Source organism: Onychomys torridus, chromosome 3 (assembly GCF_903995425.1).
Source record: "Onychomys torridus chromosome 3, mOncTor1.1, whole genome shotgun sequence".
Classification (NCBI taxonomy): Eukaryota; Metazoa; Chordata; class Mammalia; order Rodentia; family Cricetidae; genus Onychomys; species Onychomys torridus.
The window spans coordinates 5,542,788-5,567,195 of record NC_050445.1 but is presented as its reverse complement, the minus strand read 5'-3'; the positions used below and the strand labels follow the sequence as shown (position 1 = coordinate 5,567,195).

Below are 24,408 nucleotides of genomic sequence, written 5' to 3'. Positions count from 1 at the left end.
AATTCACATTTTAGCCGGGTGGTGGTGGCGCACACCTTTAATCCCAGCACTCGGGAGGCAGAGCCAGGTGGATCTCTGTGAGTTCAAGGCCAGCCTGGGCTACCAAGTGAGTTCCAGGAAAGGTGCAAAGCTTCTGTCTCGAAAAACCAAAAAAAAAAAAAAAATTCACATTTTAAAACATGGAATGTGGATTTAGTATATGTCAGCTCCCTTTCAACCACAGTCTGTGTGAATGATAGTGTTACTAATGATAGCATCAAATATGAAGGGTAAAGGGTGGTTTTAACATCTTGTCTAGTTCAAGATCTATAGTGCTTGTATCTGAAATAGAAAAGGACCAAGCCATTATTTTGATTATACCTGACATTCTATAATATTCCTAAAACTGGTTGTTTTAATATTTTTGCCTTTGATTATAGTTACTAATAGTGAAAGTATGTTTGCATGTCCATAGTTGTATTGGTTATCAGAAGTCTTAGAACACCAGGTTCATAGTCATAGTCAGGTGATGTCAGAAGCCAATAGAAATTATAATGTTAATAAATATGAATGTGGCAAATAGAGTGGATGTAGATATGGAGCTTGTATGTGTGTCCCTGTGTTTCCTCAATAGACAGCCTCAGGGTTAGTACACAAAAACAGATGGATTGGAGACTTGGACATGAGGCTTCAGCTTCCAGGTGCCTCATTCATTGGGTTTGTGGTGTCTCTGGGGACAGTCCTTTTACTCGGTGACCCATTAGGAGCGTGGGCTTGAACAGTTGCTTTTCTGTTACTTGAAATAATATCAGAACTTGAAAAATCTCCCATTCTTGGAGATGGGATTGCTGGTCAAATGTAAAGTTGTAAGCAATTAAAATTTTGTGGTTACTTAGATCATATTTTCTAATCTACCTCTTTTTTGCTAAATTAAAAAATAAAGAAGAAAATATGTTTATGCTCGAGATTGCTACTTCTAAATAATATTCACAGGAGACCAAGTTTAGTACCCTGAACTATTTAAGGTACAGAATTATTTGTGGAAATAATTTTATTTCATCAAGCTATTTGAATTATATACATGCCTACATTGAAATGTGTATTTCTTTTAAAATACACTGTATATTTTAAATAATATCTGCCCTCTGAAGTTATCTTATATATTGAGACTGTTTTATGCATTGGAAAAAGTATAAGGGCAGCTCAGTTACTGAAGAAATGCTGAAGTTTGGGAAATTCTGTTATCTTGGGAGCAAAATATTTTCAGTACCACACCAATTCTTCAGCTTAAGAATAAAGCTGGGAAGAATGCCTTCAGCTATTAGTTTTCCTGAATCCAAAGACATGGGTGGGGCAGGATCAAAAATACTCATTTGATCAAAGTTATTGGCTCTGAAGGTATTCTTACCTGTGTAAGGAAGATGAAAGGTGTTGTTTTTATTGCATGCTAGTAACAGTGTAATTTTGAACTAATTGGTGTTGAACTGCCAATCACCTGGGGGGAATGCAAATAGATACTCTTACAATTTCCTTTGAGGTAGTGAAATCTTATGTCGGGACTGGAAGAAAAACAGAATAATACCGTGAAATTGACCTTAAATGAGCTGCTTTGTGGTTTTCTTGGAGAATCCCTTTTTATTTTTCAGGACTTGTCCAAACAGGTTTTTGTCTACAATTTGACTTATTGACTAGACAATGCTGACACTGAACATTTTAGGTTTGTTTTGAAATAAAATAATGATAATATAGTTTTTAGGATATTTTCATTTTTGATGCAACTTAAATTTACATAATAGTCGAGTGTTTGTTTACAATATGATGTAAGTCCTCATACTAGTTAGTGTTGCCATTTATAGTGAAGGACTCTGTCCCACAAAGCTTACTTTTTGCTTGGCTATTAATATATTGCCATGTAATGAAGGAAGGGAATGTCCTGGAAAACGATTATTTCAGGTGACTTATCTGAGGATAGTAGGAATGTTTTCTTGATTTTTATGTGAAAGATACTGCTTACCAATTGCCTCTTGTGTGTTTGTAGTTGGGCCACCTAAAATAATAGCACATATCAGAAATGTGACTTCCAGGAGTTGGAGGGATGACTCATTGATTGCTCTGCCAGAGGATCTGGGTTTAATTCCCAGCACCCACACAACAGCTTATAACCATCCATAACTCCAGTTACAGGGAGTCTGGCACCCTCTTCTGACCTCTGAGGGCACTGTATGCATGTGGTGCACAGACATCCATGCAGGGGAAACACCCCTACACACAGAATAGAATATAAAAAAATATCACTTCAGCTATTTTTCTTTGAAGAAGCATGCATTCAGTGTTGTAGACGTTTGTATTGAGTCTGCAGACATACCACAAGGTGTGCTACTAGTCTCTTCACTTAATTTCAAATAGACCCCAGGAATATTGTTCTGGTAGCTATTCTCTTTCAAAGTTCAGAATGTTCATCAGTTATTCTCCAAGCCTCAAACTGACTACTAGAAGTAAAATGTCACTGTTAGATATTTTACACTTTTATTTAAAGATACTTGACAATCTTAGAGTGCTGTGCTATCCTCTGCAAGTCGTCTTTCCTGTGGAGATGCCCACTAATTTTGTAACCTAAGTGCTTCCTTTTTGCTTTAGTTGCCAGAACCTCAAAACTAAATTCATAGTCAAGCTGTAGTAGCTCTAGGTCACAATACCTGAGCATCTCTGTGCTATATTTAGCCCTACTCTTGTAAAAATATAAGTTGGCTATCAATGAATAAAATAATCATGCCAAGGCACTCTGGAAACAACATGGAACTTTTCACTAACATGTGGCACCAGATCTCTGTCTCTAGAGATGGGCAGAAATGAGAGGGGGACAACTGGGGACTGAGGATCTGTGGCTTTCCTAGGGGCTTACAAAAGAGGGCCTTTCAATCTCCACAGTGGTAACCTGTGTGGCTCAGCACTCCTTTGGACCTTTGCTTGAGAATGGTCACTGTTTGCTACTACTCAGGTTAGCCTTCTTCTTCTGGCTGCTTGCACTTTAATCCCCAAGACCAAGAGCTGGTGACTTTCCAGCTTTATGAAGGACCACCAGACTTAATTAGGTGTAAAGGAAGCCACAGTGAAGACAGGAAACAGAAGCAGGGGCACTTGTATAGGGCCAGTGAAGAAGAAGATCACCTGACGAGTGAGACCTACTTAATACTTAATTGGAGAGTCAAGACAGAATTTGTTCCTAACTTCCAAAAGTAACAAGATGGGCCAAGGAGATGTATTAGAAAACAAAACTGCCCAGGGCTTAAAGAAATTAAAAACAAATAAAAAATATCCCTTGAGATAGATGGAATAATGCTTACCCAAAGATGCCCAGTCCTAATCCCTAGCACTTGTGAATATGTTGGTCTTGATATTACACAGGCATACAGGGTGCCTGGTCAACTCAGTGTAAGACTAAAGGGGATGGCCAAAGAGTGGAAAAGACAATGGAACACAAGTGTAGTGGAAAGGCTCTTGTGGATCACAGATCAGAATATAGGAGAAGGAAATCAGTCATGACATAATAAATACTGACTACAGGTGAGGTATAATGCATGCACATATCTAGATGGAGAGAAAATAACAACTGGGAAAAGATGGTAAATAGCACGAAAAATTTATCAAGCTGAGACTTGAATGCAGATTCAAAGCCAGAGAGGGTCATAGGAGAGACTGCCACATGGACATCCATACCTGTTATGTCAGTGCTCTATGCTTCTGACCCTGAACAGGAATTTAAAAGATGATTTATTCTGTAAGAATTTGACTTCCAGAAATGATGTGAAAATTTATTTACAGAAGAGAGTGCAACAGAGAAGTTGAGCTGGTGCCTAACTAGAGCCTTCACCCTAGTGTATATGGTACTAGAAGGTACTTTCCATGCTACTAGAGGAAAATAGTAACCACCAGTCCAGCTGTGAACTCTGCAGTCTACAACAGTGACCTACCTGCATAATATGTTAGTGCAATAGCGGCACAAACATTGTGGGAGTAACCAACCACTCTAGTTGAATTTAAGGCCCACTCCAGGAGTGAGACCCATGCATGACACTGCTCGGGTAGCCAAGAACATGAGACTAGATAGGCCATGGGCTTAGGGGAAAACCCAATACTATTGTCCTGCTAAAGGAACAGCAATAAAATGACTCCTAGGTATACATTCTGCTATACTCATACATTAGTGTCTTGCTCAGCCACCATCGAAAGTTAGATGGGTTCTACCACAGTAACCCACAACTAAACAATGTGCAGAGTAAGGGATTTTGGAATACTTAGTTCTAAATGGGATGTCTTCATTAAACTCCTCCTCCCCTCAGGGCCTAGGAAACTAAAAGAGGAAGTGGAAAGATTTTAAGTGCCAGAGATGGTGGCTGACTCCAAGGAAACAGTGTCTTCTAAACACAACAGGACTGACACACATATGAACCCACAGAGACTGTAGCAGTATACCCAGGGCCTGCACAAGTTCAAGCCAGCCAGGGTCCCATCACTGAGAGGAGAAAGTAGAACAAAGTCCCATTCCTAACCAAGGAACTATCTCCAATTGACAAACCACTTACAAAGAAAAATTGGTTTTATCCAACAGAGTCTTATTGGGTATATTAACCACACTTAAGGCTAGAAAGGCCCCAGGCCCAGGTAAATGGCCATCAAACCAAACCAAATCAAATAACCAAACCAAACCAAACCAAACACCAAACCAAACCAAACCAAACCAAAAATAAACTCAATGGTATTTTTGTAGACTTTTGTCTCATATTGCTTTGTTTGGGCTTTTTTTTTTTTTTTCTCTCACTGCTCATTTGCTTATATATAATGGTTTCTTATTTTTTTGTTTTTATGGGTTTTGTTTGTGTGTATATGTTTCTTGTGTTTTTTTCTTTCTTTAAAACATATTCTGGCCAGGCAGTGGTGTTTCACATCTTTAGTCCCAGCACATGAGAGGCAGAGGCAGGTGGATATCTGAGTTTGAGGCCAGCTTGGTCTACAGAGTGAGTTCCAGGACAGCCAGGGCTACGAAGAGAAACCCTGTCTTGAATAAACAACAACAAAATTCTGATTTGTTTTTTGTTTGCCTGTTTGTTTTCTAAAGAGAAAGAAAACAAAAGGAGAGAAAAAATAATTAGGAGGGTGAACGAGGTGGGGAGGAGCCGGGAGGAGTTGGGGCAGTGGAAATTATTATCAGAATATATTACACGAATAATTATTTTAATAAAAATACTTTTAAAATAGTTCAACATCAAACTTAGCACATGCAACTTGCTACAGGCCACTAAATAACGTATGCAGTTGTAAAGGATTACACATACCTTCCCCAAGATGTTACCTATTGATTAGGGCAAAAAAAGCAGTATTTATGTACTCATTTCATATCTCTACATTGAGAACTGCATTTATGCCAGACAGAATACTAACTTCTACACTGAAGGAAAAGTGTAGCATTAGTCTTGAAATAATATGTCAGCAAGACGAGGATTTGGAGGAAAGGGTGAGAAGCAGTAAGGAAATGATTAGCTAACATGATTTTGAGAGTTTTTACCTTGACACAGTGCTCTATACATAAAAGCAGACTATAGGCTAAGGCTGTTTATACTGATATTATAATGAAAAAATCTATCCCATGAGGAGAACTACAAAAGAGAAGGTAAGCACTGAAGTACTCGTGAACTTGAGGAAAGAATCAACAGAAGTTCTTGTAGCTGGGGAAAGAAGGAAAAGAAGAAATAAAGGCCAGATAGAATAAATAGTCCACACATTCGTTTGTCCTGCCTAGAGGGAAAAGCCCCACTCCTCACACGTCAGTCTAGCTTGTGAGAGGCTCAGTTTAGTCCCTTGATGTCACTGTTGAGCTACTGGAAAACCACATGGAGGCCTGCTGTCTCCTAAATTCTGATTAAGTGAAACTGCTTCCTTTAAGCTACTTTGAATTTTGTGACCTAGTGGAAAGCATCCTGATAAGTACATGCAAATCCATAGATGAGAACAGTGAGTTTTAGAGAATCATAAACCTAAGAGGACAGAAAATCCCAAGGAGAAAAACCACAATAAAAATTTGGTATTTAGCAGGCAGGAAAATGTTGGAATTAATCAGTTTAACATAACAAAAGAAGCCCATTCCTAAGTCACCTATCCTTGATTTATACCTTAGAATCTCCCAAAGTCACAAAGTGGCACCACCAGGTGAGGAAGTATGAACTAAGAAAGGGAGATCTTGTTGAAAAACTACCATGAAGTGACTCAATCTCCACATCCTTTGCTTCCATCCAAGGTACCAGGCACGTGCCTCTTGTCCATCTCAGAAGGGTGGGAGTGCTTACAGACAAAATACATAGGCTCCATCCTTCTCTGCTTGTACAGCTGAACTGTATTTGACAAGAAGGTCAGGAGGGTTCTTCTCAGGAACCTGCCCAGGAGGAAAGCTCTGCAGCTCTAGCAATAGGGAATCACTGGATGAATGAAACTCATCTTTTCTGAAGTTCAAAACCAGCATTTATTTCTCATAGCTTCATTCTTAAAACACAAACAACCAAGACTGGTGACTGAGGAAAGCCTCTCATGTGAACACAAGCAGGCATGGGCATGTGGATATGGGGTGCATGGAGGAAGAATGAACCACTCCTCATACCCTGAGATGGACAAGAAGGCCATTTTCATGAGAAAGGCCAAGGCTCTATCACCTGGGACAGGTGTTCTTGAAACTTAGAAATTAAAAAAAAGCCAGAATGACAGAAAAAAGTAAAGTATAAGAAGTAAGAATTTTAGAGACTCCTTCAAGTAGAGCCAGCCTCTAGTTAAGAAGACATTCTTCTAGATAGGGCTAAGAGAAAAACTATACAAAATCTATGACAGGATTAAGAAATTTTCTGATCTGACATGTGAATTTTGGGATTGAAAGTGCTCACCATGTTTCCAAACACTGCACAGACATGTATTCACAGCAAGAACACTGGGAACAAAGATCCTGCACAGTTTACTGTAGTGTCATTGACAAGGAGACATTCATGGAGTAAGACTGAGGACTACTGCAGACTTCTCAAAACCTGTGCTGAAGCTGTAGACACGTGACTAAAGGCTCCAGCTGGTGGTGCTAGTTTGCAAGATGCTGCAAACATTAGAGCAGTGTTCTCAACCTTCCTAATGCTGTGACCCTTTAATACAGTTCCTTGTGTTGTGGTGAACCCTACCATAACATTATTTTTCTTGTTACTTCATAACTGTAATTTTGCTACTGTTAAGAATCATAATGTAAATATCTGTGTTTTCAGATGGACTTAGGTGACCCCTGCAAAAGGGTCGTGACCCACAGGTTGAGAAACAACTGCATTAAAAGGTAGCTCTTAGCTTCAAGAAGCTGAAGGCATGTCCTTGAAAGGTTATTCTGTCTGTGGTTCCTTCCTCTCTCTCTGCTTCCTGGCCACCATGAGGTGTGAAGAATCAGCAAAACACCCCTTAGTTAGGTGGCATTATGAAGAAACAGGCATTGAAACAAGTTCAAGTAAATGCTTGACACTGAGCTTTGTGCACACTTCATTATGATAAGGATAAAATGTTTAAAATTCACTGAAGAATAAGACAAATGTGTGGCAAGCTGATGTTCTGAGTTATTCTGAATGCAGGTACTGTATTTGACTGAATGGAATAGGTCAGTTGGCTATGGAAGAGCAGGTCCTGCTTGCCTTTTCTCTGACAAAGCTAAAGCTTTGCAGTTTCCCTTTTCCCTCTCACTTTTCCTAGCTGAGGAAGGAAGCACTCCTAAGCTTTCATTCTGGAGTCTAGTGACTGATTAGGTTGGCTTTTCCCTGGTATGCTCCAGAGACAGATCTGACTGAAGGGGTCTCTGACATTTCTTACCTCTTATACTTTACTTATTGTTGACACTCTGGCCTGTTTTCTTATTTCTAAGTTTCAATGAAGAAAAGACAGACACAGAAAGAAGTTGGATTCTATTGAACTGGGCTCTCTGATGGGGAAACCAAAGCAAGCCAAGAACTTAGTGTGTTTATTATATTGAGTTGAATAGGGAGGCAGGGTTATTGCATATAGCTGAACAAGGAGGCAGGTTTAGTTCATCTGAGTAGGAATGTCTCTGTAGGATAGCAGTCTGCAGGCCATAAATAATCCTAAGGGAGGAAAACTATGGTGGACATTTTTCTGCATTCAAAATCAACATCTGCACTTGGGCCAGGAAGGAAGGCCTTGCCATTCATTTTCCCATGGCTCTGAGGCTTTGTGGTCCTTGACATGGCTGTACCTGTATCAACAACACACAGTCACTCAAGACTTCATTCATTCAAGACTTCATTCATTCACTCAGGGCTTTCTTTCCCTCACACTGCTGTAACAGGATTCCTGACACTAGGGCTTCCAGTTGCTTGGTTTCTCTGCTTGCTTGTATATGCTTTTTTTAAAAAAAAAATTAATTGTTTTATTTACTTTTGAGAATTTCATACATGACCATTGCATCTATATCACTGGTCCTTTCTATCTCCCCCTCCAACTCCTCCACCCTCCCAAATTTAAGATGTCTTCTTTAATTATTACATGTAAATACATACACTTATGCAAAATGCATATATAATCTTCTGAGTCCATTTAGTTTTCCTTGTATATATATATGTATTATCCAGAGCTAACCTTTACTGGAAAATTTCTTATTGGCCTATCCTGTGAACTGCTTTGCTATATTAAGTAGGGAGTCAAGTTCATTTGCTTATAACAAATGACACTTTTTTTCCCAGACAGGGTTTCTCTGTGTAACAGCTCTGGCTGTCCTAGAACTCATTTTGTAGACCAGGCTGGCCTTGAACTCACAGAGATCTGCCTGCTTCTGTCTCCCAAGTGCTGGGATTAAAGGCATGTACGTACCACCACCTACCAGCTACTAATGAATTCTAAACTGATAGAGATTAAACTTCAAATAAAATTTAGCTAGATAATGACTATAGGGAAACACACACACACACACACACACACACACACACACACACACACACACACAAATGCGAGGCAAGTAAAATTCAAAAAAGAAGTAAACTTGAAAGTTCTCAGAAAAGGCTGGGCAATGGTAGTGCACACCTTTAATCCTAGCACTCGGGAGGCAGAGCCAGGTGGATCTCTGTGAGTTCGAGGCCAGCCTGGTCTACAGAGCGAGATCCAGGACAGGCACCAAAACTACACAGAGAAACCCTGTCTCGAAACACCAGCACCAACAAAAAAGTTCTGAAAAAAGAATTTAGGTTGCAGAACATTTAAGAAAATGATCACTATGAAATGATAAAATATGTTTTATAAGAAAAATGTAACAGTCTTAGAGATATAATAAGGGAGACAGACTCTCAGCAACTAAATGCACATTCATAATAAAAACAATCCCTTAACAGTGGAGGAAACCTAACCTGACACATTTGAAATCTATCTGTTTCAGGATTTAAGAGATCAAGCAGAAAGAACAGAAAGACACTGTACGTAGACCATTGGAGAGACAAGTAGAAAGTAGGAGTGGGGCAAATCCACTCGAGAAACATGAGATGGGTCTGATGCCTTTAAGAAGATGTGCAAAAGTCCAACAGTTGGCCACATCCAGTGCTAGTGAGGATATAGGCATTTTGAAAATAGGAATTTTCAAAAGCTAAATAATTTGAATTATTATAGTACATAAAAACATTTAAGAGCTATAAACTTGAAAAAGCTTTTAAAACTGTAAATGGCCCACCATTCTGAAGTTTGGAAATCTGTCTCACAAAGACAATAGAAGCAAATGAACTGGACATGTGAATGTTCACCAGATCCTGACAAATGAAGTAATGCTGAGTGAAGTTGCAGCACATCTAGATTGTGGTCTGCATACTCAGCTGCTGGGAATGTTTATTGACAGGTAACAGCAAACAGTCAACTCATGTGCCTGGTTTGACATTTGTCTAAGAAACTGGATGAGTGAGAAAACCCATGTGTAAGACAGAAGTTAAATATGAATGTGAAGAAAGTTGTGGAAGCACCAGCCACACTGGTGATAATTGCCATCTTAGGAAAGCAAACTAGAGAGTGGAAGGTCTTGACTCCTTGTTCTTGCTATAGTAAGCACATGAAAAAAAAAAAAACAGATAATATAATAGATCAAGCAAGGAAAGACATTTTTCCAAGAAATGTGGTTTTCAGCCATCAAGAGCTTGAATGCTCTAAATCAGTGGTTCTCAACCTTCCTAATGCCATGGACCTTTAATATAGGTCCTCATGTTGTGGTGACCCCCAACCAAAAAAATTATTTTTGCTGCTACTCACAACTGTAATTTTCTACTGTTATGAATCATATGTAAATATCTGTTTTTTTCTGATGGTCTTAGGTGACCCCTGTGAAAGGGTTGTTCGATCTCTAGAGGGGTTGCAACCCATAGGTTGAGAACCGCTGCTCTAACTAGTGAGCTTTTATGTGACTCACAGCCGTATTTGTTCTTCCCAGCTGTCAGTGATTACCAAATGTTTAGTGTTTTAACTAGTGGTCTACCTGCTGTCCAGTGTAAGGCTTCCACTGCTACACTTAGAAATACTTTTGCTTTTTTAGGGCTGTCTTCATCAGTTGAATACAACATAATGGAATTGGAGCAAGAACTTGAGAATGTAAAGACCCTTAAGACAAAATTAGGTATTGTACTTTTTTTGGATTTATTTGTTGGGCTTGGTTAATTATTAAAAGACTATAAAATAGTCTTATATGAAAATGTATGAAAGTTTAGTTTGTGTTAAAAACTTTCTGTGTTCAGAGTCATTGACTGGTCTTTCTTACGGGAGAGGGTAAGTATATATTCTCTGAAATTACTTTTTTAGGCGTATTTATTTTTTTATGTATGCATGTTTTGCCTGCATGTCTATTTGTGTATCCCCTAGAACTGGAGTTACCAGCGACTGTGAGCCACCCTGTGGGAGCTGGGGTCTTCTTCAAGAACAACAAATGCTCTAAACCACTGAACCATCTCTCCAGCCCCTAAAGTTACTTTTCAAATATGTTAATATTCAAAGATGTGGGGTTTTGTCTCTTCACTTGAGTTGATTTTTCCTATGTGTGGCTGCACCCGCCAGAGTGAGTATGGAGGTTTGCAAACAACTTGCAGGACTAGGGCTCTTTCTTTCCATCACATGGGCTTCAGGGATTGAACTTGAGTTGTCAGGCTGGTGGCAGAACCCTTGGTCACTGAGTCATCTTGTTAGCCCCACTTGCATTATTTTTGAGAAATAATATGTAAAAACCTCTCTGTCAATGTGATTTAAAAAAATGTGCTTTTAAGATGTCTTTTTTTTTTTTTTTTTTTTTAACAACTGATGTAAGGTAGATTGATTATGATGTACCTTAATATGGTTTTCTTGATCTTTGGTTCATCAAGTTTCTTGGATGTGAGAATTTACTTTTCATATAACTTAGAGAAATTTTGGCTGTTAATTTCAAATATTTTTCTTTTCTTCTTTATGTTGTTACCCTTTTCAGGGACTTCCTTCAGTCATTTGCAGATTGGCTGTAGCTCAAGGCTGACTCTCTCTGTATTTTGGATGGTTTCGGTTGCTGTTATACTCATCTCAACCTTTCTTTGCGGGTCTAGTCTGTTTTTCACTCCTACTGCTTTATTTTGTTCTCAGACACTGGTTTTCATTCTTGCTTGGGCCTGTTATCTTCATGCTGCTAATTGCTGTTTCCTCTAACTCTGCTGGAAAAAAAGGAATATAGTTATGAGAGCACGCTAAGTGTGTGTGTGTGTGTGTGTGTGTGTGTGTGTGTGTGTGTGTGCGTGCGCGCGCTCACCTGTGGGTGCCTTTGTGTGCCAGAGGTTGATATCAGATTTCTTCCTTGTTTGCTTTCTACTTTGTTTCTTGAGACTTTTAATAATTAATCTTATTTTTTATTGAATCTGTAGCTCACTGATTTGGCTACACTGCCTGGCCAGAAGTCGCAGAAATCTCCCTGTTTCTGTCTCCCCAGCTCTGGGATTACAAGCATGTGCATTATATTAGGCTTTCTCATGTAGATTCTGGTGTTCAAACTCAGGTTTTCCTGCTTGTGTAGCAGGTAGTTTGCCAACTCAGCAATCTGGTAGCCCCTGGGAGAGCTGTGATGGTTGTCTGTTATTTTGTCAATCTAGAGCAGTATTTTCAACCTTCCTAATGATGGGACCCTTTAATACAGTTCCTTATGTTGTGGGGACCCCCAACTGTAAAATTATTTTTGTCTCTACTTTGTAACTGCAATTTTGCTACTGTTATGAATTGGAATGTAAATATCTGTATTTTCTGATGGTCTTTGCGACCCTCAAAGGGGTTGAGACCCACAGGTTAAGAACTGCTGAGCTAGAGCTAGAGTCATTTGGAAAAAGAGAACCTCAACTGAGAAAATGCTCTACTAAAATTGGCCTCTGGCCTTTTTTTTTTTTTTTTTAATTAATGATTGAAGTGGTAGGGCTCAGGCCATTGTGGATGGTACCACCCTTGGGGAGGTGGTCCTGAGTTGTGTAAGAACATGGCTGAACATGCCATGAGAAGCAAGTTAGTGAGCAGCATTCCTCTGTGGACTCTGCATCAGTTCTGCTTCCACACTCCTACCTTGAGTTACTGTCCTGATTCTCTTAGATGATGGACTACAACTGTAAGCTGAAGTAAACCCCTCTCCCCAGGTTTCTTTTGATCATGGTGTTGTATATCATAACAGTGGGAACCCTAACTAATATAAAAGCATTTCCAATCTCTTTACCCGTGAATTGTGACGTCTTTGTTAGCTCTTGATAAGTTAAAAATGTTTGGTTTTGTTTCATTGTTTTTATTTCATGCTTCTTTGTATGCTTGGCAATTTTTATGGGAAAATAGACATTTGGGGATCCTGGCATTTTTAAAAAATTTTTTAATTTAAGTTTTTTTTTGCAGCCCTGTAAGGAAGGAGCTTGGGTTTAAAATGTAGATAACTGACTCAGTTACTGGCTTTGAAATCTCATTAGGCTGGGCCAGAGCAATACTGCTCCAGGGCATTTCTCCTTGTGACCCATGCAACTGTCAAGCACTAGTCCCTCATGTTTGTCTTTAGCCATGGACTAAAGTCATGTCTGAGGTGACCCTTTGCAGACTTTTGGTGTTCTTACTTTGTCCTGCAGTCTTGTCTCTTAAGACTTCAGGTAGTTGGTCTTCTCAGACTCACGTTTTATCCAGGGCGGGGATGAGATGAGCTTTTCTAGGTTCCTTTGCCTAGCATCTTATTCTACAAACTTTCAAGATGGCAAGCGAGGTCATTTAGGTTTGTATTGTTCACTGTCCCTCAAAGCCATTGTACTTCCCATGATCAGAAGTTTGAAGTCCTGAACATTTTTGTGTGTGTGTGTGTGTGTGTGTGTGTGTGCGTGCGTGCGTGCGTGCGCGCACACCCACGCACATGTATATATGCCTGCTTGCCTGCCTTTCTCTCTCTTCTTTCTTCTGTGGCTGTGGCTTGATGATTTCATTATTTGAAAAATTGCTGGTCATTATCTTATCATTTTTTAAAAACATTATTTTTTTATTGATTCTTTTGGAATTCTGCATCATGAACCCTAGTTCCACTCATCTGTAGTTAGAGTTTTCCTGCCTGGCCCACAGTCAGGACAAATCTCTCTTACCCACCAGTCCCACAGTCACTCAGACCCAACCAAGAAAGCACACAGAGACTTATATTGTTTACAAACTGTATGGCCATGGCAGGCTTCTTGTTATCTACTTCTTCTATCTTACATTAACCCATTTCTATAAATCTATAGTTTGCCACGTGGCTTGTGGCTTACCAGTACCTTACATCTTGTCATGGCAGCGGCTGGCCATATCTGTCCCTCCAGCCTTCCATCCCAGCATTCTCCTTCTCCTTGTCCTGCCTACCCTATCCTTCCTGCCTGGCTACTGGCCAATCAGCACTTTATTTATTTTAACCAATCAGAGCAACACATTTGACATACAGAACATCCCACAGCACTCATCCCAGTCTCTGTATCTGCCTTTCACCCTTGTAGTTCCTCCCTGCAAGGAAAACCTAGAAGTAATAATAAAAATAAAAAATACAAGTAAGAATGTTAATTAAACACACAACCAAACAAAAACATTTCCCTCCTCCATTTTCCCTGCCTCTCTATTGCCTCTTCATTCATCTTAGTGGCATTGGGAGCTGCAGTCTACCTATCATGCAGTATGCTCTTTTGTCTAATCAGCTTTACTTGTAAATGTTCATTGTGTAGTGAGTTATTAGTCTGGTTCAAGGCCTATGACATCTGGTACACTATTAGTGCTTTACCCTCACTGAACTCCTCTCAGATATCCTGCTGTTGCCCTGAGTTATGGAGATCATGTGGCTATGGAGCAGGGCCAGTCCCTTATGCACTCCAGCAGGTCATGATGGGGTAGATGTTGGGGAGTGCCAACTCAAAGCACTGGATGTATACCTGGGTGGTTGCTGAGTTGGTCAATCTGGGCTGCTGGGAACATCCCACATCAGGTGAGGGGCAGAGCCAGCTCTCCCATGCCCATGATGAGGAGTGGGACCAGCTTTCCCAAGTACACAGGGGGGCCTCTTATGAGGGGTGGGATGAGGAGAGGGCAGGGTCAGCTCTCCAGTGGTAGTGGGTGGGAGAGGTGGTAGGGGGTGGTAGGGGGCGGCTTTTCCTGGACCAGTGAGAGGTGGGGCCAGCTCAGTCCTTGTACTTCAACACATGGTTCCTATGGCCCCCTGTAGTAACATGGGCAACAGACATCAACACAGACTCCAGCTGCATCAAGGCCTCAGACCTAGATATGGCGATCAGCAACAGCCTGGGCTTGGTTGTCACCATGGCTCAGCACGCAGCATAGGCCTCTCAGATTGGAATGGGCCCAGCAGTAGCATGGTCCCCAGACTCCAACATGGCCCCAGGTGTCAGCACAGACCTCTGACATCCTTGTTGTTTTTGGTGGCAACATGGGCCACAGACATTAACACAGAGACCTGACTATGGAGGGACTATGGACCCAGACATGGTCCCTAGCAGCAGCTGGGGCCTGGATGTTACCATGGCCCTTGGTGGTAGCACAGACCACTCAGATCAGCATTGCCCCAGCTACAGGGTAGCCCTTGGACATCAACATGGCCCCAGGTGCCAGACCAGTTCCTAGACATCTGCATGGCCCTTGATTGCAACAGATGACATGGATGTCAACACAGACTCTGGCTATAATAAGGTCATGGACACAGACATGGCCCTGGGCTGCAGCTCAGGCCCTCATGCTTCCATTGTCCCAGGTGGCAGTGCAGGCCATTCAGCTTGGGGTAGCTCCTGTGATGGCATGGTCTTTGGGCACCAACATGGCACATATAGCAGCCCAGACCCCAGGCATCCTTAGGGCCTTTGGTGATGACAGGAGCCACAGACATCAACACAGACCACAGGTAGTTGTGATCCATACAATGTGAGTCTTGTAACCCAACCTAGGTGCTCTGGATGAGGAGCAGGTGCTCTGAACTGCTGAGCCACTCAGGCAATTCATTGTCTCTTGACTTCCCTTGGGTTCTCAGATTCTTGGGCTCATGCCAAGTCCATATTGAAAAATGCCTTGCTGGGAATGGATGCCCACAGGGAGGGCTCACCTCTACATCACACAATATCAGCCTCTTGCTTTCCTTTTCTTGTTGCTCTAATACATCTAGAGATGGTTTTCATGTTCAATTCTTCTTCCCTAGTGTTCATAGCATGGGATGGCTGTGGTATAAAGTAGTTTGTTTCAACCAGAAGGGAAAGTTCCCTTATAGTCTTTAGAAAACAGATGTTCAGCCTTGGGACCCAAGACTAGAGGGAATTGTCATTCACACTCCTTTATTCACTCAAATGTCTGCCTGTATCAGTATATGCATGTGTATCAAGTACACATATTCTTCATCCTAAAAGTGAACCATTTATTAACAATATAGTTCCTTAAAAGAAAAATTGTCTTTACCAAGCTGAAATTTAAGATTCATGGGGTTGAACTTTTAATGTAGTATGCTGATTTTAGATGGATTTTTATAGTTTATAGAGGACAATAAAAAGCAGTATATCTGAAAATTTTATGTTTTTCTGAAAACAAAAATATAATGTATACTGGTTACAATATAATGAGGTGTGGTGAAAATATGAACCTGGAGAGAATTTTTGGAAATTGCTGAAATTTTTATTTTATTTTGTTTTTCTTTCTGATAGAGAGGCGAAAAAAGGCTTCAGCATGGGAGAGAAATTTGGTGTATCCTGCTGTGATGGTTCTACTTCTTTTTGAAACAGTAAGAAATTACTTGCTGCCTTCAATCAAGTGCATTGTCTTTTGTTTAGTGTTTCCCTTAGCTGAGCTGTTCCCAGTAAACTGGGTTTCAATCAACAGAATCAAAATCTGTCTGTATCAATTGTAAAAATTCAGCAGAGCAAAAGTAGAAGTGAATGACAGTCAGGTAGATCCTTAAGGTTGCACTTCCTCATGCAGTAGGAACTGCAGGTTTTGCTTGAGGAGAATTAAGAAAACATAAAGCATGGCGCTGCTCCAAAAGCTGTAGGAGTGAGATTCCTTCCTAAGGTGAGCTGTGGTAAAGCTTACCCCAGTAGAGTCTGTGGAGCTGTGGGCCTCTCACTGAGAAGTCTACATAGTGAATCCATCCATATTGTTATCTTCTGTCATAAACCTTGAAATGATAATTTACAGGATGTTTGGCATTTGTCTTGGAGTTTTGTATGTACTGTACTGTCCCCCATTCTGAAAGACACATGTGATGCGTACTGTCACAAACAATGTTGGAAACAGACCTGACAGCTCCCTCTCTGTTGCAGTCCATTTCAGTCCTCTTGGTGGCGTGTAACATTCTTTGTCTGCTGGTTGACGAGACAGCCATGCCAAAGGGAACAAGGGTAAAGTAAAATGCACTCAAAAGTCTCTAGATGTGTGTGTGTCTGAATATTTTGTCCAAGTTCCTGGGAACACCTTTCTGGATGTAAACTTCCCAAACTCTGTTCACAATAAACACACACACACACACACACACACACACACACACACACACACACACTTTGGTTTCTAGGGTATTTTTTTTTCAAGTATCAAGGTTATAGACTTCAATGTCAGACTTGATGTTGATTTTTACTGAAATTTTTATTTGTAATTCTTTAAAGAAAATGCATGTTCAAAAATAGTGATGTATAAAGAGCAGATTATCTAGATTTAACAAATTTGTTATATATTGGGAAAAGTGGAGGGAATTGTGTGTCAGAAGTATCACAAAATTTAGGAAACTTGCTTTAAATGTGGGTTATTGGAGAGTCCAGATGGACTTTTTTCATGAGTTAACTTTTATTTGGTTGAAAGATTGATGATTCCACTAATCATGGTGGCACATGAATGCAATCCTAGCACCTAAGAGACAGAATGTTGCGAGTTTGAGTTCAAGGCCAGCCTGGGCTACACATTAAGACCCTGTCTCAAAAATAATCCCAAATAAAAAAATTGATGATTGGCCAGGCAGTGGTGGCGCACGCCTTTAATCCCAGCACTGGGGAGGCAGAGCCAGGTGGATCTCTGTGAGTTCGAGGCCAGCCTGGTCTACCAAGTGAGTTCCAGGAAAGGCCCAAAGCTACACAGAGAAACCCTGTCTCCAAAAAACCAAAAAAAAAAAAAAAAAAAGTTGATGATTTTGTTAGATTCTGGAATATATTTGAATATATGTTGTATTAGGAAAGTACATATTGTTAAATATTTATAGTTGACAAACTGTCTTTTGCCATCCTTTTGTAATGCTCTTGCCCCGCCTCCTAAGTGCTGAGGTTACAGATGCGTGCCACTATATTTAGCTTGTAACACTTTTCTAGGTATCTATAAAGTTTGGAAACACCCCTCTTCTGCTGCTGCTGCTGGTGGTGGTAGTGGTGGTGGGTGTGTGTATGTGTGTATGTTTTGGTACAGGATGTCATGTAGCCCAGCCTGGCCTCCAACTCCCTATGAGCCACAGATGGCTGAAAATCGGATCCTCCTGCTCCTACCTCCTGTGTACTGGGATTACAGGTATGGGCCATCAGACCTGGTAACTTTTGAATATATAACGTGGATTTACATTTTGAAGTTCATTTTGTTTTCCTAGGTCAGCAGCTTTTCCAGTTCCCATAGTGGTGACTTTAAAACCCTCCTAACCTTACTATGTCACATTTCTCTTTAAGCCAGATGTTGCCATTTTTTCTCATAGAAAAAAAAAAAAGTCAGTCCCTGTCCTAATTCCTTTCTTTTTATCTGAGATGAGGATACACTGCTTTTAATGTCTTTAGCCACTTTCTTGACTTTCCCAACCATCCGTGTGTCTGGGTCCTGCTGCCACCTTTTATCTCCCTTGTTTCACCCAGCAGTCCCCACTGGAGTGCCTTCTGCCAAGGACATGCCTCTTTCTGCAGCTGGGCTTTGTGCCTGTGACTTCTGGTGACTCTTACCCCACCCACTTTAATGTACAGAAGAACAGGGTGTACTTTGTATCTTCTCCTTAGTGCACAATGTAGTGACTTGTATCTCCAGGGCTCCCTGCATGCTTGTGTAAATGTATGGGCCCTTTTTAATTTTCCCTTAGTCTGTCTTGGGAGAATGAATATTCCAGAGCATTTTGCCATCTTGGCCAGCATACCTTTGTAGGAGAAAAAAGTAGGATCTTTTTCTTATCCAGCACAGGGTTCATGGTGGAGGTCTTAGTAGTAAAAAGCATGAGAGAAAAGTGGATGAATTTATTTAATAAAAATTTATGAAAGCTTATCTTCCATTTGCTGAGGAGTGGACAGTGGTGGGTATGCTGGACCATGAGGGTGTGGTGAGATGCTCCTTAAATCATATGCTCCACTGCTTTTGGGTCCTGCCTTCAGGGAGGAGGAAGCTCCTCTTCTCTGGATTAGGGAACACAGTCCTTACAACAAGGGACCTCTCTAGGGTGCCAAGTTGGGGTAGTGTGTCCAAAACTTGACCACTTGCTCTTGGCATTGTTCATGTTCTCTTGAATGACAGACAGAAGATGGTAAGTCCTATGCCATCATTTTATTCATGTATGTAATTACCGAGGTTATTCTTATTCCTTTATGTCCAAATTAGAGTGTATATATAATGTGTGATATTATCTATTGCTTTATATTTTATTGGTGTGACTGCATTTTGCTTTATTCTGCTATTGTAGTTTAAAATGACCAGGGAAATGGTGATGTGCATTCAGAGATTATCTTTTAATCTCTAGCAGTAAGCTTTGAAAACATTGTTCCTGTTTTAGTGGGAAATGATGTTTGCTGTCAGTTATCAGTATCTGAACATTATTTATTCTGTTTTGTTTAAATAAAGGTAGGTTTTGAGACTAGGATAACATTTATAAAAATTTATGCACTGCTTTTTATTGTGTTAAAATTACTTTAAAATTTTTAAAAAAGTGCTAGCAGTCACACCTTTGTAACTGAATTATTGAGGAAAATTTGGGAAAAGGAAACTGGATAAACATTTGTAAGTATATTTTAAATTGGGCAGGTTTTATGGCATAATTTTTATATGTTGCTTCTGTCTTGGTTTGGCTCTATATTCTACTCTAAACTATTATATATTATTCTATTAAAGAACCTCCGTAGAACATTCAAGATGCTTTTCTCAAATAGCAGTTTGTTCCATTTTATAGCAGTAATCATAATGGCATCGTTTTGGTAAGCCACTTAAAGGTACATTTGAGGTCAATCAGATTCTTTTTGAACCTATTGAAATTATTAACATGCTGCCGAGTTTGTGAAGTCAGTGAGCCTTTGGAAGATTCATGTTATTCTAAGGTGTTGAATGTTCCCAATTAGAACTGTCTTGTGTAATGGTGTCACTGGTTCTGAGGATTATCTTCCCTGCAGGGGCCTGGGATAGGAAGCGCCTCTCTCTCCACTTTTGGCTTTGTGGGAGCTGCACTTGAAATCATTCTGATTTTGTATCCTTTCTTCAGTTGAATGTCTGTTAACAAGGTTTCTGTCTAGTTCCTGGGACAATGGGAATTTAGTAAGACACTTGTCTAGAAGGAAAAGCAAGTCAGTCCTTCTCAAGCCTCGGTGGCTTTTTGTAGTGTTGTGTTTTCCGTGGGCTTCAGACTTTGGGAAATGTGCATTCTCCTGGAGCCTTTTTCCTTCATTCTCACAGCTATCTCATGGTGTCTTCTGTTGTTGGTTTCTATAGCCTCAGATTTTTTGGAAACTTTACACCCAAGAAGGATGACACAACTATGACAAAGGTAAGGGAGCCTCAGGTGCTGGTGGCTCTTCTTTTGCTTTAGTGAGTTGTCACCCTGAGTGGTTCATCTGGGTTTTCAGAATGCTGAGTGAATGGGAAAGGATGTGCTCTGTGTAATTTGGACTGCGTCCATTCACTTGTAAATGCATAGAACTACAGAACTCAGTAACTAGCTGTGGAATTCTCCTGAAAGGACTCTTTTCCTTCTTAAAGAAAACTTAGTGCTAATGAGTAACTTGGACTGTGCTAACTGTACTTGAGGAGCTTTTTTTGAAATCTGAAGAACTTAGTTGCTACAAGTAGTAGAGGCAAAGTATTTCAATACCGAATAATTAAAGTGAGAAGGAAGAGCTCTATTCAGAAACAGTGTGGTCTGACTTTATACAATATGTCATTGGCTACAGAACAATAAAGGCTGTTATCTTACGTAATAAATGGGTCTCTGTAAAATATTCTCACAGGCAGCCTAAGAAGAATGGTTGAAAGTTGCTGGCCTGTTTCCCTTTTTATTATGTAGTCTATATTTACAGCCTATTTAAAGTGTGTGTATGTATCTGCTCCAAAAAACCAAAAAAAAAAAAAAAAAAGTTATGATTTTGTTAATTCTGGAATATATTTGAATATATGTTGTATTAGGAAAGTACATATTGTTAAATATTTATAGTTACAAACTGTCTTTTGCCATCCTTTTGTAATGCTCTTGCCCCGCCTCCTAAGTGCTGAGGTTACAGATGCGTGCCACTATATTTAGCTTGTAACACTTTTCTAGGTATTATAAAGTTTGGAAACCCCTCTTCTGCTGCTGCTGCTGGTGGTGGTAGTGGTGGTGGGTGTGTGTATGTGTGTATGTTTTGGTACAGGATGTCATGTAGCCCAGCCTGGCCTCCAACTCCCTATGAGCCACAGATGGCTGAAAATCGGATCCTCCTGCTCCTACCTCCTGTGTACTGGGATTACAGGTATGGGCCATCAGACCTGGTAACTTTTGAATATATAACGTGGATTTACATTTTGAAGTTCATTTTGTTTTCCTAGGTCAGCAGCTTTTCCAGTTCCCATAGTGGTGACTTTAAAACCCTCCTAACCTTACTATGTCACATTTCTCTTTAAGCCAGATGTTGCCATTTTTTCTCATAGAAAAAAAAAAAGTCAGTCCCTGTCCTAATTCCTTTCTTTTTATCTGAGATGAGGATACACTGCTTTTATGTCTTAGCCACTTATCTTGATCCCAGCACTTGGAGGCAGAGGCAGGTAGATCTCTGAGTGTGAGGCCAGCCTGGTCTACAGAGCTAGTCCAGGACAGGCTCCAAAGCTACAGAGAAACCTTGTCTCGAAAAACAACAACAACAACAACAACAACAACAACAAATTACATGCTTAATTTTGGGGGTATTCTTCCCACATTTTATGTGTTTTAAAACAAAAAAAGTCATGTATCTGTATCAAGTTAGCTTCCTAGGCAGTGCACTTTGGGATCTGAACAAGCTTGCTTGCTGGGAAGAGGCTTTTGAGGGGAGCAAGAAGAGGCAGTGCAGAGATGAAGTGTATTTTGAAGCCTTGTGGTCCTATAGGGTATTATACTTTGGAGTCCCCATCAGGGCCACACTGAGAGGCTGGGGGATGGCTCAGTCAGTGATATGCATGTTACACAAGCATGAGGGTCTCAGTTTGATCCCCAGAACCCATGTAAAAAAGCTAGTCATAATCCCAACACTGGAGATAGGTGGCTTCCTGGGCTTGGTAGCTAGCTAGCCTTTACCTACTTGGTGAGTTCCAGGTTTAGTGGGAGACCCTGTTTCATAAAACAAGGTGGGTGGCACTCGAAATGACACTCAAGATTGTTCTCTGGCTTCTCCCTGTAGTCACACACAAATGAACACACATGTATACACATACTCAAAGTTAAAAAAGTAGGACCCCACTGTGTTGAGAAGAGCCTTATCCACTTGTCACCCACTCATTGGAGGTAGCAGTCCTGGAAAAAGAGGCATGACCTCCACAGAGCTGCCTCCAGGGAGGAGAAAGCTTTCATTCCCAGAAGGCTTTAGATAACATATCACAACCTACACAGGAAAGCTGTCCTGCTGTTAAGCAGGTTTTGTCTGGTCACCCAGTCCTTTCTCACCCATATCCAATTTTTTCTGCAGGACTTCACAAACTTCACTTGTCAGATACCTCAAGAGATTCGGAAACTGCAAAGCCTTCTGCAAACGGGCATCAGAAAGCACTGTGAGACCTGGCTGCTTCAGTAGCATTCTGCAGCAAGTCCTGACAACTCCTGACATTCGAACAGACACTGATCAACTTCTGTTGGGGTCTGGGCCCGCCTGTCAGTGCCACCTTCTCATCAGCACTGAGAACTTGGCATTGCTGATCACTTTCTCATTTGAATTTTCTGATCAACCTCAGAGCTTTGGGTTAAACCCTGAGTCTTAGAGACAGAGCGAGAGTTGTGTGTCTACAGCAGGGAGCCATCTGAATGAGAGGTGAAGATGTGCAAGGAGGCAGACTTGGACTTTCTTATGCTTTGCTTTACGCCATGAGACATTTGGGTCTGCAGGCAGAAGCCTGCCTGAAAGTTGCCTGGTACTCCAAAACATCTTCAGAAAGTCCTGAAAACTTCTGTACTAGTAGCAAACTACATTTTTTTTTTTTTTTTAAATTTCCTTAAAAGACCAAAAGCAGAGTTTCTGATTCATGTTACAGAATCTTCATTAGACTTTGAGCCAATGGAAAAATACTAGATTCTTTTCAAACCTGAGCCTTGGTGGGCAGCCCCAGGACTTTTTGTGGTAAGCTGCAATAGGAAGCATATGTGATCATAGATTTGGACATTTGTGTGTATACACCTGATAATACTTCTCACAGCACAGTGCCAGTGTTGTACACACTTGTAACTTAGACCTTGCCTTATAGGCCATATGTACATTCACTTTTTAAGACCTTTTTTCAAAACTGCTTCACTTCCTGTGCTTGTTGTACCTGTGAAACCCCTAGATGGCAACTGCTTCTTCTTTATGTCTCTCAGGCTTTGGTGACCTTCATATCACCACCTCAAGTCTCCACCCCAGGAAAGTTACCAGTGTGATACCCAGAACTTAAAGATCCTGGAAGGCCAGGTGCAGAGTAATATGAGCTCATAATTATTCAGTTGTTTAGTTGTAAGTAATTGTTGGGATGGCTTCTCAACTCCTGAGTCTACTGATTAAAAAACATGAGTGCATGCTGTTGCTGTCCCTAGGTAGCACACAATTCACAGAAATATAGTGGTGCTCATATGCACTATGTGGATGACAAAACATGGTTTGTGTTCAGAAAAGTAAAACATTTTTTTCTCAAATTATTGAATTTAGTTTCTTTTGGAGAAATTTATGAAAAACAGGCTGTATCTGACATTTTTTTTTTTTTTTTACTTAGAAAAACATGAAAATTTTAGCTGTACTTTTACAAGCCATTGAGTACACTTCTTTACTTACATCATTGCATTGCCTGATTCCTCAGGTTAGTTTTTTAAAAAAAGGAGCCTTGGTACAGTGGCTCTGAGTGACTCAGTGTACGACTTCAGTGAGTACTAGTAGATTCCTGAGTGTGAGGTCCTGCACTAACACAATGCAAGTCAGCTGCTTTCAAATTCCCATGATCATTATGCCTATGTTAGTTAATGCCAGGCTCTGCTTTTTACTTGAAATTCATCCTTTGGGCAGACCAAGTGAAGGAGAGATCCGAGAGCAGTTTCCCACTGCAATCCCTTTCAGTGCACACCATTTGCTGATACATCCAAACACAGAGCTCCTGGCTAATCTGTAAGGTAAGGTGTCTGAAAATTTCCTAAAATATTAAACTTTTCAATATGTCTCAACTTGAATTTTTTAATATTACTGTGTGTATGTATGCGTGTCTGTATGTCTGTGTCGATTCATGAGTGAAGATCTGAGGACAGCTTTCAGGAGTCAGTTCTTTCCTTTCACCATGTGGAGATTGAATTCAGGAACCTTTACCTAATGAGCCATCTCACTGGCCAGTCTCAACTTCTTGTTCATTTGGAAGCTCTTAATCTGAAGATGGAAGCCAGGCTTGGGTGACCAACCTTAGTCAAATATATGATGAATTTTAAAAGACTGACTGGAAACATTTGCTGATGAGATGGAAAGTGGG

General features: G+C 40.5%; 1 protein-coding gene across 1 annotated transcript in view; it reads left to right on the top strand.

Moving 5' to 3' along the window:
• The window catches only part of Lmbr1 (limb development membrane protein 1), a 120,814-nt gene extending 96,696 nt beyond the window's left edge, over positions 1 to 24,118 (top strand). Inside the window, exons 10-15 of the mRNA XM_036181005.1 lie at positions 10,562 to 10,642; positions 16,203 to 16,279; positions 16,818 to 16,895; positions 19,884 to 19,957; positions 20,164 to 20,275; positions 22,325 to 24,118. Of these exons, the coding sequence (XP_036036898.1) occupies positions 10,562 to 10,642; positions 16,203 to 16,279; positions 16,818 to 16,895; positions 19,884 to 19,957; positions 20,164 to 20,275; positions 22,325 to 22,486 (584 nt within the window). The 3' untranslated portion in view covers positions 22,487 to 24,118. The remainder of the gene's footprint in view (positions 1 to 10,561; positions 10,643 to 16,202; positions 16,280 to 16,817; positions 16,896 to 19,883; positions 19,958 to 20,163; positions 20,276 to 22,324) is intronic.
• The last annotated feature ends 290 nt before the right edge of the window (positions 24,119 to 24,408 follow it).